Raw genomic sequence first — 21770 nt, forward strand, 5'->3', positions numbered from 1 at the left:
GAGGGTTTTAGCTTAAAAAAAAAAAAAAAAAAAAAAGACTGTTTAGAGGATAGGATGTTAAACTTAGAATTGGAGTGAATTTTCATTGACTTTCATTGTTCTATTTCAATACGTTTACAAAACTATGATGTGCACATAACATCAAATTTGGAGCTTGTTCTTACTCAGGACCTTTGTTGCTGAATGTGCCTTGATACCAGAAGCACATTTTGTGTTATATTTAGAATATGTAAATATATGTGTGTGAAATACGTTAGGGAAACAAACGTATTTTTAATATTCATTATAGCCAAATTGTGAATATAAAGCTGGTGTCCCGGCTTAGACATACGTTCTGGAAACAGGGGTCAGAGTCTGACACTCTTGTTTACAAAATTCAGCTCAGCAGGTTGCAAAAGACAGTGAAAGAACCATTCCATTTTAGCACAAGATGGATTTTAACAAATAGAATGTGGCAAGTAGGTCTGGTATTTCGTAATTCAGAGAGATGGAGCTGTACATTTCAGTGCATTTAAAAGGTGTTTTCATGAATGTGACTTAACGTTAACAGTATTCTGTACCTCTAAACTAGGGGCGGAGTGTGTTCTCACATGACTATGTCTTCTGGTGTGGTGATTTTAACTATCGCATTGATCTAACATATGAGGAAGTCTTTTATTTTCTCAAACGTCAAGATTGGAAGACACTCTTGGAATTTGATCAACTACAACAGCAAAAATCCAGTGGAAAAGTAAGGCAGTGTGTCTCATTTTCTTGAATACCTGCATGTTGGCTTGGTCTAATTCCTTGAGAGAGTGAAAAAGTTGCATTTTCAGACCCGTGTTTGTAGTACATGAATGTAGTAATTTGTTTAAAAATTAGAATGTTGTTTGTTTGCAAGGACGTTGATACGTCACAATGGCACCTACCTCGTCTGTAACTTAATCAAAGAGATGGTATTTCTTTTCATAGATTTTTAAAGACTTCCATGAAGGGACTATTAATTTTGGACCAACATATAAATATGACGTTGGCTCAGAGGCTTATGATACAAGTGATAAGTGCAGAACCCCAGCTTGGACTGACAGAGTGCTTTGGTGGAGAAAGAAACTGCCTTTTGAAAAAACAGGTGCGTAGGATCTTTCCTCCTTCTTTATCTGAAAGTTGTTTTAGATTTCTTCCAGAACCCACATAAGGGGATTTAATTTAGTGAACGGTGAGGAAGGGAGTTAGTGAGTTCTGGGCTGAGAGCTGTCTTTAGATGTGCCCGTAGGCTTAGTCAAATTGCAGTAGCTTTACTCAAGCTGATGTTCTTTCAGCTTCACTGGAATAACGTGCAGAGATAGAGCGAGCCCTTTCTTCTTGAGCGTGTGAACAAAGGCTTCACGCTACAGATTGAAAAGGTGCCGGGAGCTCGCTGAGGAATCGAAAACAATCCAGCTGTAGCAACCTAGAAATTACTCTGTTGTTTTTTAACAGAATCATTAGTCCGCATAAAGTTCCCGTGTTATAACGGCTAGATTGTTATAACTGTTGTCCTCAGTAGATGTATAAGCACTTTTCTGTAATTTCTTCTGCCTTGGTAATTCTTAGGAATATTTCTGCTAGTTTCTGGAATTGGGGGAGATTTCATTAATTAGTGCTTATAAAGTACTTTGCGATCATGAGTGGCCAGCACAACAGAAGGGCTGTTTTCACTTGTTAATCAAAAGTTACAATAACAAAATAAAAAGTGTTTCTTTGCGTATCCAGGGACAGTTTTCATAACCGTTCTCTCAGTCTGCAGGTACATCTATCTACCAAAGTTCATAAAATCTGAACAAATTCATATTAAAAGTGTAATCGCTGGAGAAGTAATTTGGTTTGTGCCTGCGGATGTGATTTTTCACATGCCTGGGAACTACTGCTTGGAATCCAAGTCATACCATGAGTACACTAAGTGTAAAAACTACAAAGCAAAACTAGGGCATCAGAGAGTACGTTTCAATGTGATACAGAGTTATTCACTCTTATTTAAGGAATGAAAAATAAAGTAAAATGGGGAGCTTAAACCATTGACAGAGATGTAGTCTGGGAAAGAAAAACTGTATGAGACATAATAAGTTAAAACAGCCCTCTTGTGCTGGGTTTTCATTTTGGGAGAAAGAAGACCCTTCAGCATTTTCAATGCATATTCCTTATTTTGCATGGCAAGGCTTGCCCCTGGGAGGACTTTAGTTGATGGAGTACACACAGAACGTAGGACCTATCTAGCTGGTCTGCAAGAGCTGAGGCAGGTTCCTCTCTTTAGAGCTTGCAGGCCTCCCACAGCTAGCTCACGTGGGTATATAACTGACCCCTTGTCTGTTTGTCCGCCTTCCCAGCCCCGCAAAGCTTTTCTAATTAGTTCGCTGCCAGAGTTCCTCTCCTTTACTGCTGGTGGCAAGGCTCTTCTGCCTCTTGGCTCTAATTCTTTTGCCTTGCTTCTTTTTGCTGCTTTGGCCAGAGGACTGAGGACTTCTCAGAGGACTATTTGCCTTCTGAGAAGAAAGTGTAGCCCCAGTGCGGGTGATTAGGCAAAATGCCATATTCCATATTAACTCATTTGCAACTGCACAGAAAAGAGAGAGAGTTATCCCTTAGCCCAAACAGCGACCTAAAAACTTTCCTGTTATTGACAGCAATATAATACCTCACTCTAGCATAATGTCTGGAGCACTTTCTGTCACCTTAATGCATTGCAAACAAAGTGTTTGGAGGTTGGATTTGCATGGGTTTGCTTTCTCCCATCTTTTGTGTATTATTTCTCCAATCCCTGCGCATTATTCAGATTTGCGGTGTATTTTGCCGGTACAGTGTCTGTTTCTATGCTCAATAATGGGTCAGGAGTTAAAATACTAATATGACTCTGTCGACCCAGATTGTACAGGTAATTGATTGTGTGACATTCAGGTTAACCATTTTGCAGGTGTCTTATTCTAGTGATCAGCTGTCTCTGTTGTACTCCCTGTCCTTTCTGTATTTTTTTTTTCCTAGTCCCTAACTTGTAAATCTTTTAGGATACAAGCTTTGAATGGTATATACAAGAACAAAAACCCACCACCTCCCACTACTAGGGTCTGTGAAGTGCATCCTAATAAAATAGCTTTTAACTGTTAGTAAAACTAGCTTTGAGTGAGTTTTAAATCATGTTTTGTGCTTTATAGCTGGAGAGATCAATCTTCTAGACAGTGATCTGAATGCTGAAACTAAAGTCAGGCACACCTGGACCCCTGGCGCCTTGATGTACTATGGGAGAGCAGAGCTGCAGGCATCTGACCACAGGTAAAGTCCTAAGCAAATAATCAGAGAAAGGGCTGCTAGGTTAGAATGCGTCATACTGAATTACACCTTCAGAGTGAGGGACCGAGCCTGATTGTAACAGGAATTACACCCTTATTCTGTGTTCAGTATCTGTTTGGTGTTTTTTTTCCCCTCATGGTGGGTTTTATACCAGGGTGGCAAGTATCTATGGTCCTGTATTGATTTCTGCTGCTCTGGTGGACTCCCACTCAGCTTGCTGTGGGAGAGGAGGAGGTTGGGACTGTGTGGCCTGAAGAGGTATAAGCTATGTACATAGGGCCAGGTGTGACCTCTTCAGAGTAGTGAAGCGTTGGGCTTCTGGGCTTCCCTTAGAAATGGAGATGGGAGAAGGAGGAGAAAACAGACCACTGTCTCTGGTTGGTCCATATCACTAACTTCTCTTTAGGGATATGAATGACCTTTCTTTGTTAAACTTGTCACCGCTTCACTTCTCTGAAACAAATTCTGTAATAAATACACCTTGAAAGCTCCCTTGCATTCAGAATAATCTTTGTCTCACCCCTTCTGTGCCCTATGGAAATGCTACAATACTGTTCCTCATAGCGGCGCTCAGTGAGCCACAGTAGCTGGCCCTGGGCTTCTCATGGTGCTTTTGCATGCAAGGACTGTTCTGTATTCCTCCAGCAATGGAAGAACATGCCTCCTGCAATCAATTTCTCTGTGTCAAGGCTTTGACATTGCTGTGTTCCACAAAGAACGGTGGAACTGCTGCACTCATTATATAGGACCCTGAGGATGCAATCTGTGAAACATGGCTGTCGTACATGGGTTTTCTATTTCAGCAAACGTGACTGCAAAAACTGCTTTTTAATTATAGTCAGCAGGTTTGCTTTCCCAAGGTTTGTGCTGGAAAAAGGGCTTAGCTATATCTTTGAGACATATGGAAATGCATTATGATTCACTGTGCTTATAGAAATAGTTAACACTTCCTATATGTTTTTTTTCCCTTTACTATTCCTTTCTAGCTCTGCTGTTGTTGCTTTCATATGCTCTGGTAATGCGTATTCCAGAGCCTGCTCTATTGCAAGTAGGAGGCAGCAATTTTGACATAGTTAGAAGAGCAGCCATCCCAGTTACTGCTTTGTGTGTAAAATCTAAGAATGTGGATTGCATCCACTGAGATGAGACAAGCTTTACTCTTTCAGACAGCTTTCTCAATTTTATTTAGATCTAACACACAGAGAGGTCATTTGTAAGAAATGGCTGAAGAAGCAAGTTTGCAGTATAGACTGCTTATAATGTGATGGATTGACATATGTTTGCTACATAACCACGTTATACACTTAGAGTACCTTGTCCTTAGTTTCTGGAAGAAGACATCTTTATGTGGCCTTGTCTAACAGAAAACAATATATTGCCTTCCCGATCTATAGATGTTTTGGGAGACAGCTGTTGGATAATGAGTGAAGCATCCTGGTATTTTTAGACTGCAGGTTTGCCAGAAGTGCTACACACACTTGTCATTTGAATTCCTTTATGGTGTGTCCTCACTGTTACATTCAGCTAATGCAGGGCTGGTAAATGTAATTAACAGTGCTCCAGGCATGATCTTCCACTGCAGCAAAAATGAAACAATCCACCAGACTCTGAATTTCTGGGTTGTATTGCCAGCCACAGTGCTTTTTTGCAGTAAGACCTTAAGTAATTTGTTCCGCTCCTCTTTCTGTGTAGAACATACATAACAATCACTTCCTTCTATGGCTGAATTAAATATTTGCAATGAGATTTGACATCGTGGAGTTAAAAATTATCATAGATGTATAGAGTTTAAACAAGACACTGTTTGTCCTTCACACCACTAAGTTCTTACGTGTCCTACTGCTTGACATTGATTTTAATTTTACATAAGCATTTCCTATTGGGTGATGTTGATCTTAATTTTAAAGAAGCATTTCTCCTTTTTTTTCTTGTAGGCCAGTGTTAGCTATTGTAGAAGTGGAAGTTCAGGAAGTTAATCAAGCTGCCCGTGAGAGTGTTTTCCAGGAAGTGTCATCTTTCCAGGGACCACTGGATGCCACAGTAGTGGTAAATCTGCTATCATCAACGCCTGAAGAGAAAAATGAATTTCCTGAGGACTTGCGTACAGAGCTTATGCAAATGTTTGAGGATTATGGCACTATTGTTCTGATCAGGTAAGTTTGGGATCTGAAATGGCATGTCATCTATTCAAAAACACAGACTAGAAATTCCCTTTTTGTCCTGACAGAATTAACTTTGTATTAGAAAGTAGTATGCTGAATTCCTTTACTGCATGTTGAATTCTTCATTAGAAATTGAATACAAGTATTTTGAATATCATTTACCTCTCGTCAGCCTGTTAAACAAATAGTCTAACAGCTCTCTTGGCTGAGTGGAGGGGAATTTTATTCGGTACAGCACCATAAAGCAGAGGCTTTGATGTGAATCATCACCTTTAGATTCAGGCCTCATTTCCATGCATTGCTTCTGCTGGCGGGTCCTTGGGGCCCTGCTTCACTTACTCTGAGCAGGTCTGCTCTCTTCCAGCACTCTTTTGCACTTACTAGGATTTCTTCCTGGCTGGCTCTCCTTTCTTTTGGGGGTCATTTTGCTTATTTTTTAATAGTATGGCTTCTCGCAGTTTGAGAGGGAGAGTGCGATACCTTCTGGCAGAGCAGTTTAATTTCATTCTGGTTGATTCTGTACAGGGCTCCAGCATAGTTATGAGACTTCCATTTTGAGAAATGCAGGCAAAAGACCTGACAGTTGACCTGGGAAACAAGACCAGAAACTTGTTTATGTTGTATTTGACCCATTTCTTAATGGAGAAAACTGATGACCTGTTGTTGTATGGTTTTATGAAGTACCAAATATAAGTTGAGGGTTCAAAAGCAGACCTGCAGGAACAGCAGCACCACTTTGCTTGTGAAGAAAAGGAGCAAGAAAAGAACATGCTTTGGTGTTTTTGTTTTGTTTTGTTTTGAATTGCTTTAGATCTTGATGGTATACTAGTCTTTGGGAACATCACGTCCTCTGAGGTGAGGGATGTGCAGAGCCATGGAAGTTAGTACAGAGGGAGTGTGGATATCAGACAAGGTATCCTGTCAACAGCTGCTGAGATGTTTGTACTGCTGCTTCAGGAGGGCAGGATGCTGGGGTCACACAAAGGAGGATGGGGGAGAGGAAGAGTCCAACTGGGATTCATAGATCACTTGCTCCTCCCCAAAAAATAGAGTTGTGAGGAAAATACAACTAAAACCAAATACATAGCTGTACAAAACTATCATGCTTGCCTTTAAGGCTTTTCATTCAATGGTGAAGTAAAATGTACTGTTTTCTCTCCTCTGCCTTTTTTTACTAGGATCAGTGGAGGTCAAATGCTGGTGACATTTGCAGACAGCAGGTCAGCTCTTCGTGTTATGGATATAGATGGTGTCAAAGTAAGACTCTCTCAAACCTATAATAATACTTTCATAACAAATTTCTCAAAAGTGGTTGCTTAGAATGAGATAGTGTTGTTTCTAGCTAAATCAAGTAGCATTATTTTAGAGACTTAGTGCTCACAAAGTCCTTAGCTTTCACAGCTGCTGAGGCTTTTAATGCAGTATTTCAGTTTCAGGAGGGAAGAGGTGACTTTTCTTGGAGCTCCTGAGCAGTGCTTAGTATCTGGCCTCTGATACCACTGCAGAATACATGGACTCGGTCGTTGTTCTGGGTCTTGAAGCAGTTCTCCTGAGATTATGTGTGACTTTATACTGTTGCCAAAGCATCCTCACGATTGTGGTTTGGAGACTTTTTGTTTCTCTTAAGTGTATCAAATAAACTCCTTCTACCAAGCTGGAACAACACGATTCATTGGCCTCCATGGCAAACTCGGCATTAGCAGTAGGCGTTTACCTTCCCATCCCCTGCTCTTCCTTCCCACGCACATACTCTACAATTCATCAACCCCCTCACTTACGCTGACAAAACTGTTTGTGGGGCTGCACTATAAACTTAACATTGAAGTAATGGATTTAAACCTCATTCTTCTTTCATATTTGGAGTTTTATCTATTCATTTGGCTCATTTCATTGATGTAATTTATAGCACAGACCCAAACACAATTGTATGTGCACAATGTGTGAAGGTGCTGGGAACCTGATTCAGGAACTTTCCAAAGTAATTTTGCTGCTGAAGCTGCTGCCTTGGATACATCTCACCCCAAATGTCATGGAGCAACACATATAAGTAGCTGTGGTCTTAATCTGTTTAATAATGTACTTTCTATACACATCAACCATCATATTTGGGATTTTCTGAGCAGAGAGTCTCCTTACAGATGGCATCAGGTAGCAAATTCTTGTGTATTTGAAAGCTACTGACTCAAAAATGGAACCCTCCCACACCATTATTACTATCACAGTATCATTTTGACGATATTTGATGTTTCACCTATTTCTCAAGTATTTCCCAAATGCAGCAGCAGTGCTTTTGAGCTGTGAAACTAATTTTCTTTCAAGAACATTGTTAGAGTCTGAAAAGTTGGTTATGGGGATAGGAAGAGCACTTCCTTTTCATTTAGCTTCTGAAATGAAGCTTTAGTTATATCAGTTTCTGAAGCAGTTATACAATAGACTGGCAGCACTTGCTTATTCTATTCAGGTGTTCTCATTTTGTGAAGTTGCTTGGCAAAGGGGAAACAGTTCTTTCTTTGCATTAGGTCAGAGGCAGAACAGTGAAGATCCGGCCCAAGACCAAGGACTGGCTAAAGGGCCTTCAGGAGGAAATTGCTCGAAAACGGGACAGCATTGCCCCCATGTCCCCCACGGCAAACTCCTGTCTTCTGGAAGAAAATTTTGAATTCTCAAGTTTGGACTATGACTCAGAAGGTGAGCAGCAGGTTTCTAAGCTAAGTTGTGAGAAATTGCTTCGCTGACTTTGGTTGCACAGAGAAGGTACAGTATGAGTGTTAGTGGTATCTTAATTTGTAATGAAGCCACACTTCTTAAGAAGAGTATTGTAACTAAAGCCATGACCCAGCACTGTGCCTGGGCAGAGAACTGTTGCTTAGATGATCCTATCAATTTAGTGTTACAACATATGTTAGCAAATCCAATGTATGGTACAGTTGTCTGTAGAGAAAAAAACTGTAATGAAGCACACGGGTTACACAAGAAGCTTGCCCAACGCTTATATTAAATTCATTGATTGGTAGTAGAGAGAGACAGAGAATGCATTTGCTCACTAAGTCTTTGTTACCTAATATTTTAATTCAGGTGATGTAGTGGAGGATGAAGATGATTATTTAGATGATGCTTTGTGTCAGCACCTAGTAGCAGACACAGCAGAAGATATGCCTGAGGGCTGTGGACACTTCGCATCCATGGGTCATTCAAACAAATCTGGACAAAACCCACGGCTGTATAAAGGTAAATTACCTACATTCCTTAAAGTAAGACCTGAAGGTTTGTTGTTTGTTCTCCTTTTGTCTCTATTTCCCTGTTCATTTATATTTTCATTGTAGGTCCTCTAAAGATAAGGATCATCTTTTTGGTACATGTTCATACAGTGCTCAACGCCCCTTGAGTTAGTGACTGTAACTGAGGCCCTCAGGCATAACAGCAATACAAATAATAAAGCTTAGATCCTCCTTCTCTTTAGCCCAGGGCAAGGCAGGAGTGCTGAAAAATGCTGGTTTCCTTTTATAGAAATTAAGTCTTTTTATCCATTTGATGTTGTTTGGCACCAGAGCATACAACAAAAAATTGTCTGTTATTTTCTTATTGGTGAGGGCCAGAGCAAAATCAAACCAACGGAATCCTGTTGATTCAGTGATGGGCTTGGCCCTGTCCTTTGAGCAATAGCTGTGGCAGTGCAGTCAGGTGTAAGCTGGACAGTCCAGGAGGTTGTTGTGTTCAAATGACTTACTTCAAAGAAACCTAAAGTTGCTCCTTTGTTCCTATTTTATTTATTACTGAAGAAGTCGAGGTTCACACAACAGGTATATTCATTCTTTTAGTGCTTCATAAATGTGTTACCTTTTTTCCTGGTCACCTGGCTTGTTTGCATATTATTGTGAAATGACTTGGTAAAGAGAAGATAAAGCTGTGAAGAGAATACAGATAAAAACTGCAGCAAGAACTAGCCAAGCCAGTGGTGGTCTTATATTGGGATGTGATCAGGACATGCTTCGGTGACCAAGCATTGACAGGCTGGGTCACATATTAAACACTTCAGCATGACAGCAAGTGATTCAGTAGCCATCTTTCTGCAGTCTCTCAGAAGTGCTTTGTCTTCTGACATAAAAGTGGAAACTTTAATACCTTCAAAGGTTGAATCAGAAGTAGAGTTCAAAAAGATTAAATGAAATTCGTAAGTTTACACAGACAGATTTTCCAAACAATCAGAGTGATATACAGCTTTCTTGCCCACCTGAGTCATAGGCTGGGTGCAGCGTGGCCAGACCCAGAAACCTAGCCCTGAGCCAAGGAGTAATCTGTCATTATTAAATACTGTGAAGCCAATCACTTTGTATTATAGGATGCCTTGCCCTCCAAACACCTCTGGCCTACTGTGTGATGATTCATTAAGCTACAGAGAATTGCAGTGATTCTTTTCACCCACACTAACTCTTCTCCACAAAAAATATCACAAAGTAAATGGAGATTATAAAGTATCGTTTGAAGGAGGTCAAGGTGGGGTTGTGATCTCACACAACTCAGAATATGATATATTCAATCCATCTTGAAAGTCTCTGCAATTTCAGATGCCTCCATAAGCTTCCAATTCTGCCCGAGTAACTCCTAATCAAAGGTATGATGATTGTACAGCTGGTGTTAGACAGATGGAAACCAGAGACGGGCAGAACAGCGTGTATGTGTGTTTCTGAGGTCAGAGGAGGGCATAGCCTCACAAAACTGATGTCCCTGGGAGCTGTTGCCTAAAACCAGCAGCCTTTTAGGGGAAGGGATAGAGTGGTGGTGGCTGGTTTTTGACTTGTGTTCAGTGTTACTGCCAGAATTGCAAGCCCTGCATTTAGGCACCTGCATGATTCCTTGGATCCTACCGATGAGCCCATATCTGCAGCTTAGAAGTATTGAAAATGCAGAGAGAAGGAGGAGGGCAGGTTGGGTAGATCACAGGCTGTGTCTCTGTGGCCACCATCTGCTGCTGAGTGGGAGTAGGAAACTGTGAGGCAGCTCAGTATTCCCTGCAGAGCACACCTTTCTGAAAAACAGGAACTTGTGTAAAAATGCCTGAAGTATGAGAGACTGCTGCTACCACAATTCCTTCCCCATCCTCTCCAAACCACAGGACAAAACTAAACCCAGTGGATTTAGTTGGAGCCCACAGCTGCATGGCTGGGCAGGGAAGGGAGGTGAGAGATCTGAAGCGAAAGCCCTCACTTCAGCAGACGGGGAGACTAAAGCAATCCCTACTTCTCACCTCTCCAGCTGTCAGAGAGTCTTAGACGGGATGAAAGACTGTGTAATAGCCTACAGATGTAAGGTGCAGCCAAGCGCGATCAGCTTGAGGCAGGTGTACCTGTTAGGAGACGTTGCTGGAAAGCAGAGATGTGATGAACGAGCCATTCAGGTAGATTTTTCTCTGGCATAAAAACCAGTTCTTAGCAAGGAAAGTTGTCTAATCCTCAGAGGGAATTCCTGCGTTCAGGAAGGAAGAGCAAGGGATTGATCGTGACTAGCCTCCTCGTGGCTGCCATGACACGGTTTGAATGAGAGCAGGTTGCCGCCAAGTCTGGCTGTGAAAAGCTCAGAATCTAACAAGGTGACTAGTAACCGTGAAATGGATGCAGGCAGTCTTTGTGTCGGCACAAACAATAAATGCTAGAAAAGGAGAGAGAGAAGTGTTTGACAAAAGGGTAGATGTTTCCTGGAGTGGGAGCAGGGCGACGTTCGGGGAGAGCAAAACAGTATGAAAAGAGCCATGTCGTGTTGCTGAGATATCTGGTTGAGGCTTGCCTTTCGCAATCGCCTCTCTTGACCACCCAGATTTGGTGCATCTCACCCAGCGGATACCTAATACAGATCCTTTCTAAATTTTCCCTAGATGATACAGACCTGGCCGATGTGAAGCAAGAGCTGGAGGCAAGTGGGGAATGCCGCCGCCAGACTCCAAGCAGGTCTCTGTCCATTCCTACCAGGCCTCGGCCACTTCAGCCGCCGCAGAGGCCTCCCCCTCCTGGTGAGTTTGACTTTCTTTAATGTTGTGTGGCCCCAGCTGAACAGTTTTGCCTGCCATTTCTGGGTGACAAAGAAAGTAATGCCTTGTTCTGAAATGTCAGGCTGTTGAGGTACTTGTACTTGCTTCCCTGTCTGTTTGAGCCCGACGATGGCTGCAGTTAGCAACAGAAGAAGTTTGTCTTTAGGATGACAGATACTCCGCAAAAAATGCCTCTAGTGAGGATGGAATGGCCCATATGTTTCATACTGACTCATCATTCAGGTTAGCGTGGAGTGGACCAGCCACTTTGTGGCAATAAAAATAAATATCAGTATTTATGCCTGCTGACTTCCAAAGCCACTGAGTGTTTTCTTACTGTTTGTTTTTTTCTGACTTAATTTTAATCTTCCTTTTAAAAAGCTTTGACAGAATATTTGTTCTGGACAGTTTTTGTCCTTTCCTGCTTTGCAAGCAATTCGCTTTGCTTGCTTTTGTGTTTGTGAAAGAAATGCAAAGTGGCTTATGATTTTCAGTGAGGCACAAAGGTGAAGCGACACTCTTCACCTAAGCTCTACCCACCTGAAATGCCATCAGTGCTATGCTGCTCCTGTTTTTATGGCTACTTCTGGACGAATGCTGATTGCTAGATCAGCATAATCACCTTTGCCTTCCGTATGACACAAGCTATACATCACGTTTTTCTTGCAGTCTAAAAGTCTCTCTTCTGTATATATTTTCCAGCCTTAAATTAAACATTCTGTCAGACTCACTGCTGGAAGATGAGTTCTTCAGGGCTATTCCCATTCATTTCCGAGTCTGTTGCACAGAAGTGACAACGCTGGTGTCTCTATTTCTGTGCCTGGAATCCAATGTTAATGCTCAGCTGAGGTTATTGAATTGATTAAATGAAAGCAAGACTAACAGGAAACTGCTTCCTGAAACAGTTCAAGATTTCAGCATTTTATTCTGTGTTGAGATTTTTTCACCTTAGATTAGACCAGTAACAGTTCAGCCCATCACTCCTCCTAGATCAAAGCGTCTTGCTCTTGGCACTCAGGCAGAGGGACTCAAGGTCCCCGGTGTCCTACAGGAAGGTCTTGCCTAATATCTCTGTCCCTGGAGGAGCAGGGAGGGTGACAGCATCTCTTTTATTTATCACAAACAATTTCAAGCACATTGGGTTTGCTCCATTGCAGATAAAATGTTGTACCAGCTCTTGAATGTAAAAAGCCATTTTAATTCCTCTTTCAGCCGGAACATCAGGCAAAAAGCCCCCCTCAGATGGTTCGCTCTCTCCAGGAAGCCACTCCAGCTGCTCCATCCTGGCAACGGCAAAGCTGCTACCCGGAGCCCCTCAGCAGCCAGTGAGTCCTGCCACTCAGCACGGCCGCTTAGCATTGTCCTGATCTCCCCCCTCTAGATAGACGCTGTAGACACTGAGCATCGCATACATGACCAACCTGTCATACAAGGAAGGAAGTCCATCACGTGCCTGAGCTGGAAATGCTAAGATGACCCTGTTGTAATGTAATACTAGACTGTAGGACCTGCTAGACACCAGAAAAATGTTCTTAAATAGCCAGGAATTAGAAAGGCCAAAGAGGGAGAGAGAGAATGGTGCAAGACCAGGGCACTGTTGGTTTATTCCACGTGCTGCTTTCTGACAGATGGGAACTTGAATTTTCAACACCGTGATCACGTGCTTTAATTCTTTTCTCACCTCTTTTTTGATGGGCCATGCTAGTGCCCAGCATACAGGAAAAGTCTTGACCATTGCCAGCCAGGCTGCTAGCCCTCTGAGGAGACCAAGACCGGAATGAGGGAACACCTCCCCACTCCTGTCCTGTTGGATGAGAACCCTCATGTATTGAACAAGGGATGGCTAAGGGACTAGCTGTGGCAGTAAGCCGTGGGCCTGTCTGTCAGCTGGTAACAAAGATGTAGTATCTGCCAGAAGACGCCCCACCATTTCTGTAGTATTTATAGATAGCTGAATAGCCACCGGCAAAACCAGAACTTTACAGGTGTGTGAGCTCAGCTGTAAGATTACAGGTGTGCAAGAAGAAAGTTCTCTTAAGGTTACTTACTCTCCTATTTTTTTTTTTTTTTTAAAGCCTAAAGTCCGGACTGGAATAAGTAAACCTTACAACGTCAAGCAGATCAAAACCACCACAGCTGAGGAAGCAGAAGAAGCTATTAGATGTCTTATGGAAGCTAAAGGAGGTGAGCACAGCTTTCTAACTGACTTCTAAAAATCTTTAAAGAAAGAAAACCGTAGGTGTATTCATCCTTCCCGTCATAGCCCAGATGCACATATTTCTATTCAGAAGCTCACCTGAACACTGACATACACATTCTTGCAAGATGGTACTTGGTGTTCTCTGTCAGTTTTGAAAACATTAACCTTTTTTTTCAAGATGACTCAAGTTGTATATTTTGTTGTAGAACCTGTTACTAGGAGTACCTTGGGTTATTTATGTCCAGATTTAGTCTGAAAAATTAAAAGTTAAAGATGGGATCTTACTAAACTGATGGTGCCTGTGTTAGCTCAGAGTTGTATAAAGGATTATTTGCTGCTCTATTTAGTGAATGCTCACTGTTCCAAGCAGAACTAGAGAGCGAATACAGCTGTGGGAGAAATAACCTGGATTCTCTTCACATTTGGACAGCAAGTATAGTTGTAACCTAGATAGAAGGTTGCACCACTTCAGGTTGAATAGCTAAGCTAAAAGGCTACTCTGTGTTTAGGCTCTCTATCTAATCCCTGGAGAAGAAAACTTCTTGCAAGGGCGAGTTAGAGCAGGAAACTAGCTTAGGTATTGAAACTTAGCGGTGTGAATGTACCCTCCGTGGCTGCAAGTAGTCTTTCTGCTGATGCTGTATGAATGAGAAGACTGCAGTAGGACTCTGAGATCGGTACCCGAGTTTGCAAGGCTCTCAGTTTAGAAGAAAAACATCCCTTTTCATTTGTAAATAGAGCAAATGCAGTCTGGAATATTCCAATTTAATTAGAAATCTCATAAAGGCATCTTGATGTTTGTTCCTCAGAGTGTGCTGTACATTTATTTTTGAAATCAGATTTACTCTCCATTAATTTTGAAATTCACATTAAGCATTTCACTCAGTGTGGGTAAGAAAACTAGTCCGGTCAGCATCACTTTCAGTCCCTTGTGCTGTACCACCAGCTGGCATTTACAGTTCTTCCCAAAGTACTCTACAAGATGCGCTCGGTATCATTATCTTGATTATCCACATAAGGAAACGAGGGCAAAAAGAGACTCAGGACTTGAGTCCAATACTCCTGAACCCCCAGCCAGTGTTTTATCCACTTGGCCAAATGGTGGCACAGCACTGCTGTTTTGGCATGAAATTATTTCAGACGGGGGAGTTTTTCCCTAACTGCCTCTTACAAATGTGACAGGATTGCAAAGGTCTGCGTTTATTTTTAAAACCTACCTTCCCGGCCTATGCGCATTCCCTTTAGGCATGCACATTTTGGGAAACATGGTTGTGAAAGAAATTACCTTCAAGCTACATACTGATCAAGCCAAGGCGCTAATTGTTTTTGCTTCTCAGGACTACAGGAAGATGCACCAAAGCCTGCTCCAACTAGAAACCAAACGTTCACCAAACCCGAGCCTCTTCCCAGCATCACAAAGTCAGCATCATTTCAAGGGTCGCAGGTAGAACCAGTGCTTGTGCCCCATCGCCCACCGCCCAAAGTTCCAACTACGAAGAAGCCAGTACCTCTGCAAAGGACCGGAGTCAAGGTGGAAAATGTAAGAGAGTTGCAGCAAAATGCATCCAGCCTCCATTACACAGTGTGCACGATGGCAAGAGGGGTGGGCTGTTAAACAGTTTGTGTGAAGTCCTGTCATTTGAAGCTCTTAGCCAGCGGGCACTGAAATGATTTTGTGTATTGTAGCCATCAAGGCATAAAAATGTACTAGGCAATCGGAAAGGAAAAAGAGCTTTGACTTCCTTATTCAGCTGTATTCAGCTTTTCTATTCATCAGTCCATTCTCTTAGATTTTGTTACTTTTCTCCTGGTTTGTCTAAACCCTTGTCAGGATTTAAGACTCATCCCTTCTTTATCACAGTGTCTACTTTTGACCACATCATGAGTGGTTTGCTCTGTACTGATTTGAGGCAGCTTCTTGATCGGCATGCTGTTCTGCGTCCTGTTCAGAAACATTGAACTTTTCTCACACACCTTGTAACGGGATTCAGCCTTTCACTTTGGATTCTGGATTCTGCTCAAGAGTTCAGGTTCTTAAAAATACAAACCTGTAGGTGTCGGGGTTTTAATCTGTCTCTCTGTCAGGTCTCTAAAATGGAGGTAAGAAAGAGTTCTTCACTTCTAGAGCTGCTAAAATGAGTATTTAACGGTGAAAGCAATTTAAGTACAAGAGAAAGACAAATATAACCTTTCATATTCTCCCTTTGACAGAACCTCTGCTAGGAAGCTCTGTTCTGAGTTGTTAGGACTCCTGCCTTACCTTCCTTTGTAAAGGCATTCACCCCTTCGCTATCATGGACTTTGTGCCATCTCTGCTGAGCAGATTCACAAAAGAAAAAAAAAACAGACAACACAGCATGTGCCCTTTCCTTAAACACTGAATAATAAGGAAAGGTCTGTTTATTTTGTTTATGTTGTCACCATTCCCAGGGCACTCCTGAAAGGTGCCGAGAGGGATTGCTGTTGTGGTGTTAGTTATATGAAATCTCCTGCAGGAATATATCTATTTCAGTTTGACTCTGCTTCAGACTTCCACTCCTTCCTCCATCTGAGTGAGTTCAGATGGGAGTTGTGTACTTGAAAACCTCTACCCAATCCACCTCGATCATTAAAAAAGCATGCAATCAAACGTAGGCAACTTAACAGCAGCATATAGGCAGAAGTGGCGGGGGATATGTCCGTCATGAAATATTGACTAAATATTTTGACTGCGTTAAAAAGCCTGTATATTATCTTTTAATACTATGGGAGAGTAATAAAGAATTAAAATGCTTTCATTCAGTCACACTGAGCATGAGAAATCTGAAGCAGCCCTTGCCCTCTTGGACTGAGCTGGGTTCCAGTTATTTATATATTTTTAAATGTTGAATATATGCTAGACTGTACTTTGAGAGCTTACTTTTAGCTTCTGTTCCTAGCATCAGTGAGACACGACAGAGCCATCAATGCATTTCTTGGGTAACGCTTAAGCTAATTGTCCTTCAACCTTATGTATCAGAACATAGGCAAAGGCATGTGCTAATGGCCCCATGAATTTAGCCCCTCCCTGTGCATTCTTGCTTAAATAGTATTAGTCAGCAGAGAGATGTAACAAATAAGTAACACTTCAGAACTGTGTTAAATTGGCCTGGAGCAAAATCATAACATGAGCGAGAGATGGTCAGAAAGAGATGTATTTCTCGTACAGGGAGCGAACAGGCTGTAGGATCCTTGTCCTCAAATAGCACTCTGTAAATGAACGCTGGTCCGAGGCACGATGCACGAGAACAGAACCAAGCGGGTACAGTGCAAACCTGTGCTGTCAAGCCTCCTCTTTGTACTGCCTTTTTTTTTCTTCCAGTACTGTCAGCTTTTCTCAGTAACGCCATCAATAAGACTTGCACTAGAAGTGACTCAGTTTAAGGTACCGTTTTTGTTCTCAAATTTCTTGTTCTTTTCCCCCCTCAGGCTATGTCTATGGAAGAGCAATTTGACCAACAGACAGTAGAGTCTCCTTTTGGCTTGCCAGAGCCCTGCCTAGAGGCCAGACCTATTCTTAGTCCGACCAGGATTACTCCAGTCCCTAAACCCAGAACACCACAACCTGGGAAGCCTCAGGAGAGCAGGGGGAGCAGTGAAAGGCAGCCCCCCTCAGGAAGCATGGCTGAGGCCATCACGCTGCCTCCCCAGAATGCTTCCTTTGCCCCAAAGGTGCCGCCGCGAAGAAAGAAGTCAGCTCCTGCAGCTCTTCATCTGCAAGTTCTCCAGAGCAGTGACAACCCACTTTTTAGTGAGTTAATGTTCAACTCCAACAACAACAATCCTGGGTTCCTCCCCCAGACTCAGGACTCTCGTGTCCCTGCGCAGTCTGCTCTCTCAGCTCCTACATCCTCTGCCAGCCCAGAAAACACCACAACTAAGCAGCTGGCATCAAAAGCTGCAGACTTGATGGCTGACCTTCAGGGCCCTCCTGTACCAGAAGGCCAGCATCCACAGCTCTCAGATACCAGCTCCCTTCCAGAGAACACCAATCTTTTGGACCTGGACACAGATTCTTCCTGCCCTCTTGCCATACAGGCGGCATCGGCTACTTCTCCAGCACACGCTCCAGAAAATTTAAAACTCCCCACCTTGAAAGATTTCAGTCACTGGGTTACATTTAGTGATGACGAAGACAGTAGCGCACTGTCAGAAGGGTTCAACAAACTGCTTGTCTTAGAACAAAACAAAAATACCTTGATGAAGACAAATACTGATTTAGAGTTGTAAAGTTTTGTCCCCTTAATGTTCCTATAGAAATCAGAATTATGATGCAAAATAAAAATAGATCTTTTGCACAAAGATTTTTATTTAAGGAAATAGATCATCTGTCCATGCTACGTTTCACTTTCATGTTTAGAGATAAAGATACTGCCCCTGGAGGGAAGTGTATAGAGTATATACAACCTAACATCATCTACAGCTTGTTTGAAAAGTTCTTTATTCTAAGTTATTTCTTTTTATTAATCCATTTTAAGATGTTTTATTTCATTTCAGGTACAAATCATATGTAAGAACATGTAATGATGTATGGAAAAAAATGTTAAGAAACACATTTTCCTGTGAAATTTATATATTAATCAATTTCTGACACTTGAAATAAAGAACCCTTATCTTGAATAGTTAGACTGCTACAGTTATTCTGGAACAAACATCTAAAAGGGGAATATATACCAGTGTAACTAACTACAGCAGTAACACCAGTATTGTTCCGCTACTAAGTTTCTGCTGTGGAAACAAGGCTTAGACAGTATCTTCTTGTAGATCTTAACAGATCTTGCGGTGTTAGTACTTACCTTGTTAAACTCATTCCTGTGTTAAAACAAAAGGTGTGTACTATGAGGCTGTAAAGCGGAACCATGAGAGGTGGTGCCCCCACATCAGCCAGAAACGCCTGTTCTTACTCCAGACCTGGCTAGCGAACCCTGTATTTCAACAGACCTCTTCGCGGTGCTGTGCTGTTAACGGCACGGCAATAACACACCTCAGCTATTCTAAAAGGACTGGGTCACCTCAAAATACTGCTCTGACCTACCATCCTAGTTGGTTTTCTACAGCAGTTCCAAAACTCACCCTGGTTTTTGTTCACAGCTTGCCAATGCCAAACAACATACTTTACAGTACAGACATAGCATGTGGACAATGACAGTCCCTTCTCGAAGAAACGCTATAGTTTCTGTGCAAATAGAAACACTATTGTCTATGCGAATACTGTGGAAATATGGTGAATAGTTGAGACCAGCTGATGACATAGATCATTAGCATATTAATGTCTTATGCTAAAGGCGGTTTAGTAATTCAGTAGTTGTGTCCCTGTTCCCATTCTGCTGCTTTGTAAGAAAATGCCACGTCAGTCTTTTATTATCACAGTGCAGATGAGGAAAAGAGCTGGTCCCGGAACCTAACTTTATGCACATGCAACACAGGCTGTTAGGTCCTGAAACTAAGCCACAAGCACACAACTGGGGATGGCAGAACCCTCCCGCAGAGAGGAACAGTCGCTTACGGCCTAATAATGAGTTTGCCCGCTCACAGTAAAGCTCAACTTGGACACCAAACTGGTAGGCTGGTAGGGGGCGGAAGCATGTAGAGCTACTGCTCTCGCTGTGCATTTCTGCTGATCGTCAGCTACGCGGTCTGTTTTGTTCCAGGGAAGGAGCTGCCGTGTGCTTCCCATTCACTTCAGCAGCTGTGGTAAAGCTGTGCTGCAGCAGAGGGCATTTAAGACTGAGGACAAATTCAAGAAGCACGTGCACTGCTGTAAATAAAGCTGTTGCTCAGGTGCACTGTGCATCCATACAGGGAGTGTACCTAGGAGGCAGTTGCAACGCACAGAATAAGACTAACAGACAAGCAACGACTATAATCTGCTCTATGCAGGTTCTTGCAAACAAGAGGTTTGAACGATGATCATGTTCAATGGTTCAGACTATGACAGCCTACCTCGGGGAAGCACCCCGTTAACCACTGTAGAAACTCCAGGCAAGTACTCCTGCGTGCCTGCTTTGCTTCTCCCTTACACTTACCCAGCATTCCACCAGAGCCTATAGGACAAGTGTTTCAGGTGAGTCTATAGGTCACTTACCGTGGTGGGCTGACTCATGAAGTATTGCTGCTCAGCTCAGCGCAGACTTGACCTTCATAATGAAGTCATCTCTCATTTATTAGCGAGCCAGCAGTCTCGCTTCTCAGAAGCCCAAGATTTTGACGAGGATAATCCGTGGTGCTAAATGTGTCCGTTATCTGCTCTAGCTGCACAGGCTTTGCCTTGCCTGTGCAGTAAAACCATACACTATAGATGCCATTTGTTCAAAGCAGGCAGTTAAAAACGATAAACAGGTTGCAACTTGTCATGGTAACTTGTTACTAGAAGCATCAAGACCTTTTATTATTAAAAGAAGGAGAGCAGTTTTAAGCAGTTGGTGAAGCTGAAAAAACCCTTGTTTTCTGATTTTTTTTTTTTGCAGAAAAGATGTATTAAAAAAGTTCAGAGGTCTTTTTTTTCCACAGGAAAATCAATTGGCTTGTTCTCAGCTCCTTGGAAACTGGGAATTCAGCCATTTTCTTACTTGCAATGCCTACCTGTTTCACTGTCGCTGCCAAATTTTCAACACAGGGCATCCTGTAAGAGAGGATGCTGCCTTTGTCTGAGCACCTGCCATCCTCCTCTGCTCCCTCGTTTGCCAGACACTCTAAAAAAATCCCCAAAACCTGCAAAGGCCAAACCAATAAAACCCAGTGCTAAGCTTCTTACGTAAGGGAAGCTTACTTTAACGTGGTAGCAGGCTGGTGAATAATGCTGAAGCAAGATAGTTGTTTCCCTACAAGATGACACAGAGCCTTAGCCTCTTCGTCCTCCTTCTAAAAAAAATAATACAGTGAATGTTTATGGGCATGTTTCAGTATAAAACATGAAGAGCAGTAAAAAAGAAAGAGTACATTATATGACCATATCCAACATTTTCTGCAAAGATAATTAACAGCTCTAGGACAGCTAATTTACATGTTAATGAAAGTGTCAGCGGGAAAGCCAATTAAAGTGGATTTATACAAGTCAAATAAAATCTTCTTATTACTCTCCTTGAATAAGAGAGGTATGTAGCCTTTAGCGTTATGTCTATGTATGTGGCAAGCTGCCCACTAAAGTATGAATCCCTGCAGCTAGCTGGTTTATACCATCAGTGACAGCACATACTGTTCAATCGCAGCAAATCAAGGGAAAGGAACGGACAGCCCAGCTGAAAGGGTTACAGCAAAGAATGAGGAATCTCCCGCCTTGATACATTACCTTCCTCACTGGTGCCCAACACCCCAGGCAAGTGTTTTTTCAGAGGCAGGTGCCTGTGACCTGCATTCTGGTTTTAATGCTCAGGAGAAGCTAAGCAGGGCCAGGCTTGCTCTGCGTTTGGGAAACCACTACAGAAAACTCGGACTGCAGGAGGTGGTGATTCTTTCCTTCTCATTCAGGGTTAAGCCCGGCCCCACCACAATGTGAAAAGAGGCTAAGTAACCTGAACCATCGTTAGCTGGCGTCCACAACTAGGGAACCCACAGCACGGCTCTGTCCTCAGCTCTGCTGCCCGTTCTCACTAGGACATGACCAGTGGAAACCAATGTTCTCAGTGATAGCTATCAGTCTTGAGGGCCCTGTAATGGGTGGCAGGGAGTGGCTATCCCATGACATTTTTCATGTTGTGAATCCAGCACTTGGAAATCTTAAAGTTGTTGACACTGGCTGTGAAGCCAGGCATGAATGATTCACCAGGTGCAAGTATATAAGTGTCTGTGTGCTTATTTAATGTGAGACTTTGGCAAGAGACTAACGCCACGGGAGCTTGCCCAGGACCCTGTAGTACAGCAACTTTAAGTTGCTGCAGGCACCTTGGTTGTTCAGCTGCATTCGTGTTTGGGGTGGGTAAGCGGTTCTCCTTGGTATAGCAACTGCCCGATTTAGCTTTTTTAGGTGGGTGATCACTGAAACAAACAAAAAGAAAGAGAACCAAACCCAAAGTATTGTTTAGAATTTCCACTCTGACAAAACAACATTTTTGCTTTTTCCTTTTTGTCC

General features: G+C 42.5%; 1 protein-coding gene across 1 annotated transcript in view; it reads left to right on the forward strand.

Annotated features, from left to right (window-relative positions):
* The window catches only part of SYNJ2 (synaptojanin 2), a 61465-nt gene extending 43165 nt beyond the window's left edge, over window positions 1-18300 (forward strand). The window contains exons 15-26 of the mRNA XM_009281442.1: window positions 572-730; window positions 952-1108; window positions 3165-3282; window positions 5235-5453; window positions 6641-6719; window positions 7982-8150; window positions 8538-8690; window positions 11332-11466; window positions 12697-12809; window positions 13560-13668; window positions 15022-15224; window positions 17132-18300. Of these exons, the coding sequence (XP_009279717.1) occupies window positions 572-730; window positions 952-1108; window positions 3165-3282; window positions 5235-5453; window positions 6641-6719; window positions 7982-8150; window positions 8538-8690; window positions 11332-11466; window positions 12697-12809; window positions 13560-13668; window positions 15022-15224; window positions 17132-17932 (2415 nt within the window). The 3' untranslated portion in view covers window positions 17933-18300. The remainder of the gene's footprint in view (window positions 1-571; window positions 731-951; window positions 1109-3164; window positions 3283-5234; window positions 5454-6640; window positions 6720-7981; window positions 8151-8537; window positions 8691-11331; window positions 11467-12696; window positions 12810-13559; window positions 13669-15021; window positions 15225-17131) is intronic.
* The last annotated feature ends 3470 nt before the right edge of the window (window positions 18301-21770 follow it).

The sequence above is a fragment of the Aptenodytes forsteri genome, unplaced genomic scaffold, assembly GCF_000699145.1.
Source record: "Aptenodytes forsteri isolate BGI_AS27 unplaced genomic scaffold, ASM69914v1 Scaffold82, whole genome shotgun sequence".
NCBI lineage: Eukaryota > Metazoa > Chordata > Aves > Sphenisciformes > Spheniscidae > Aptenodytes > Aptenodytes forsteri.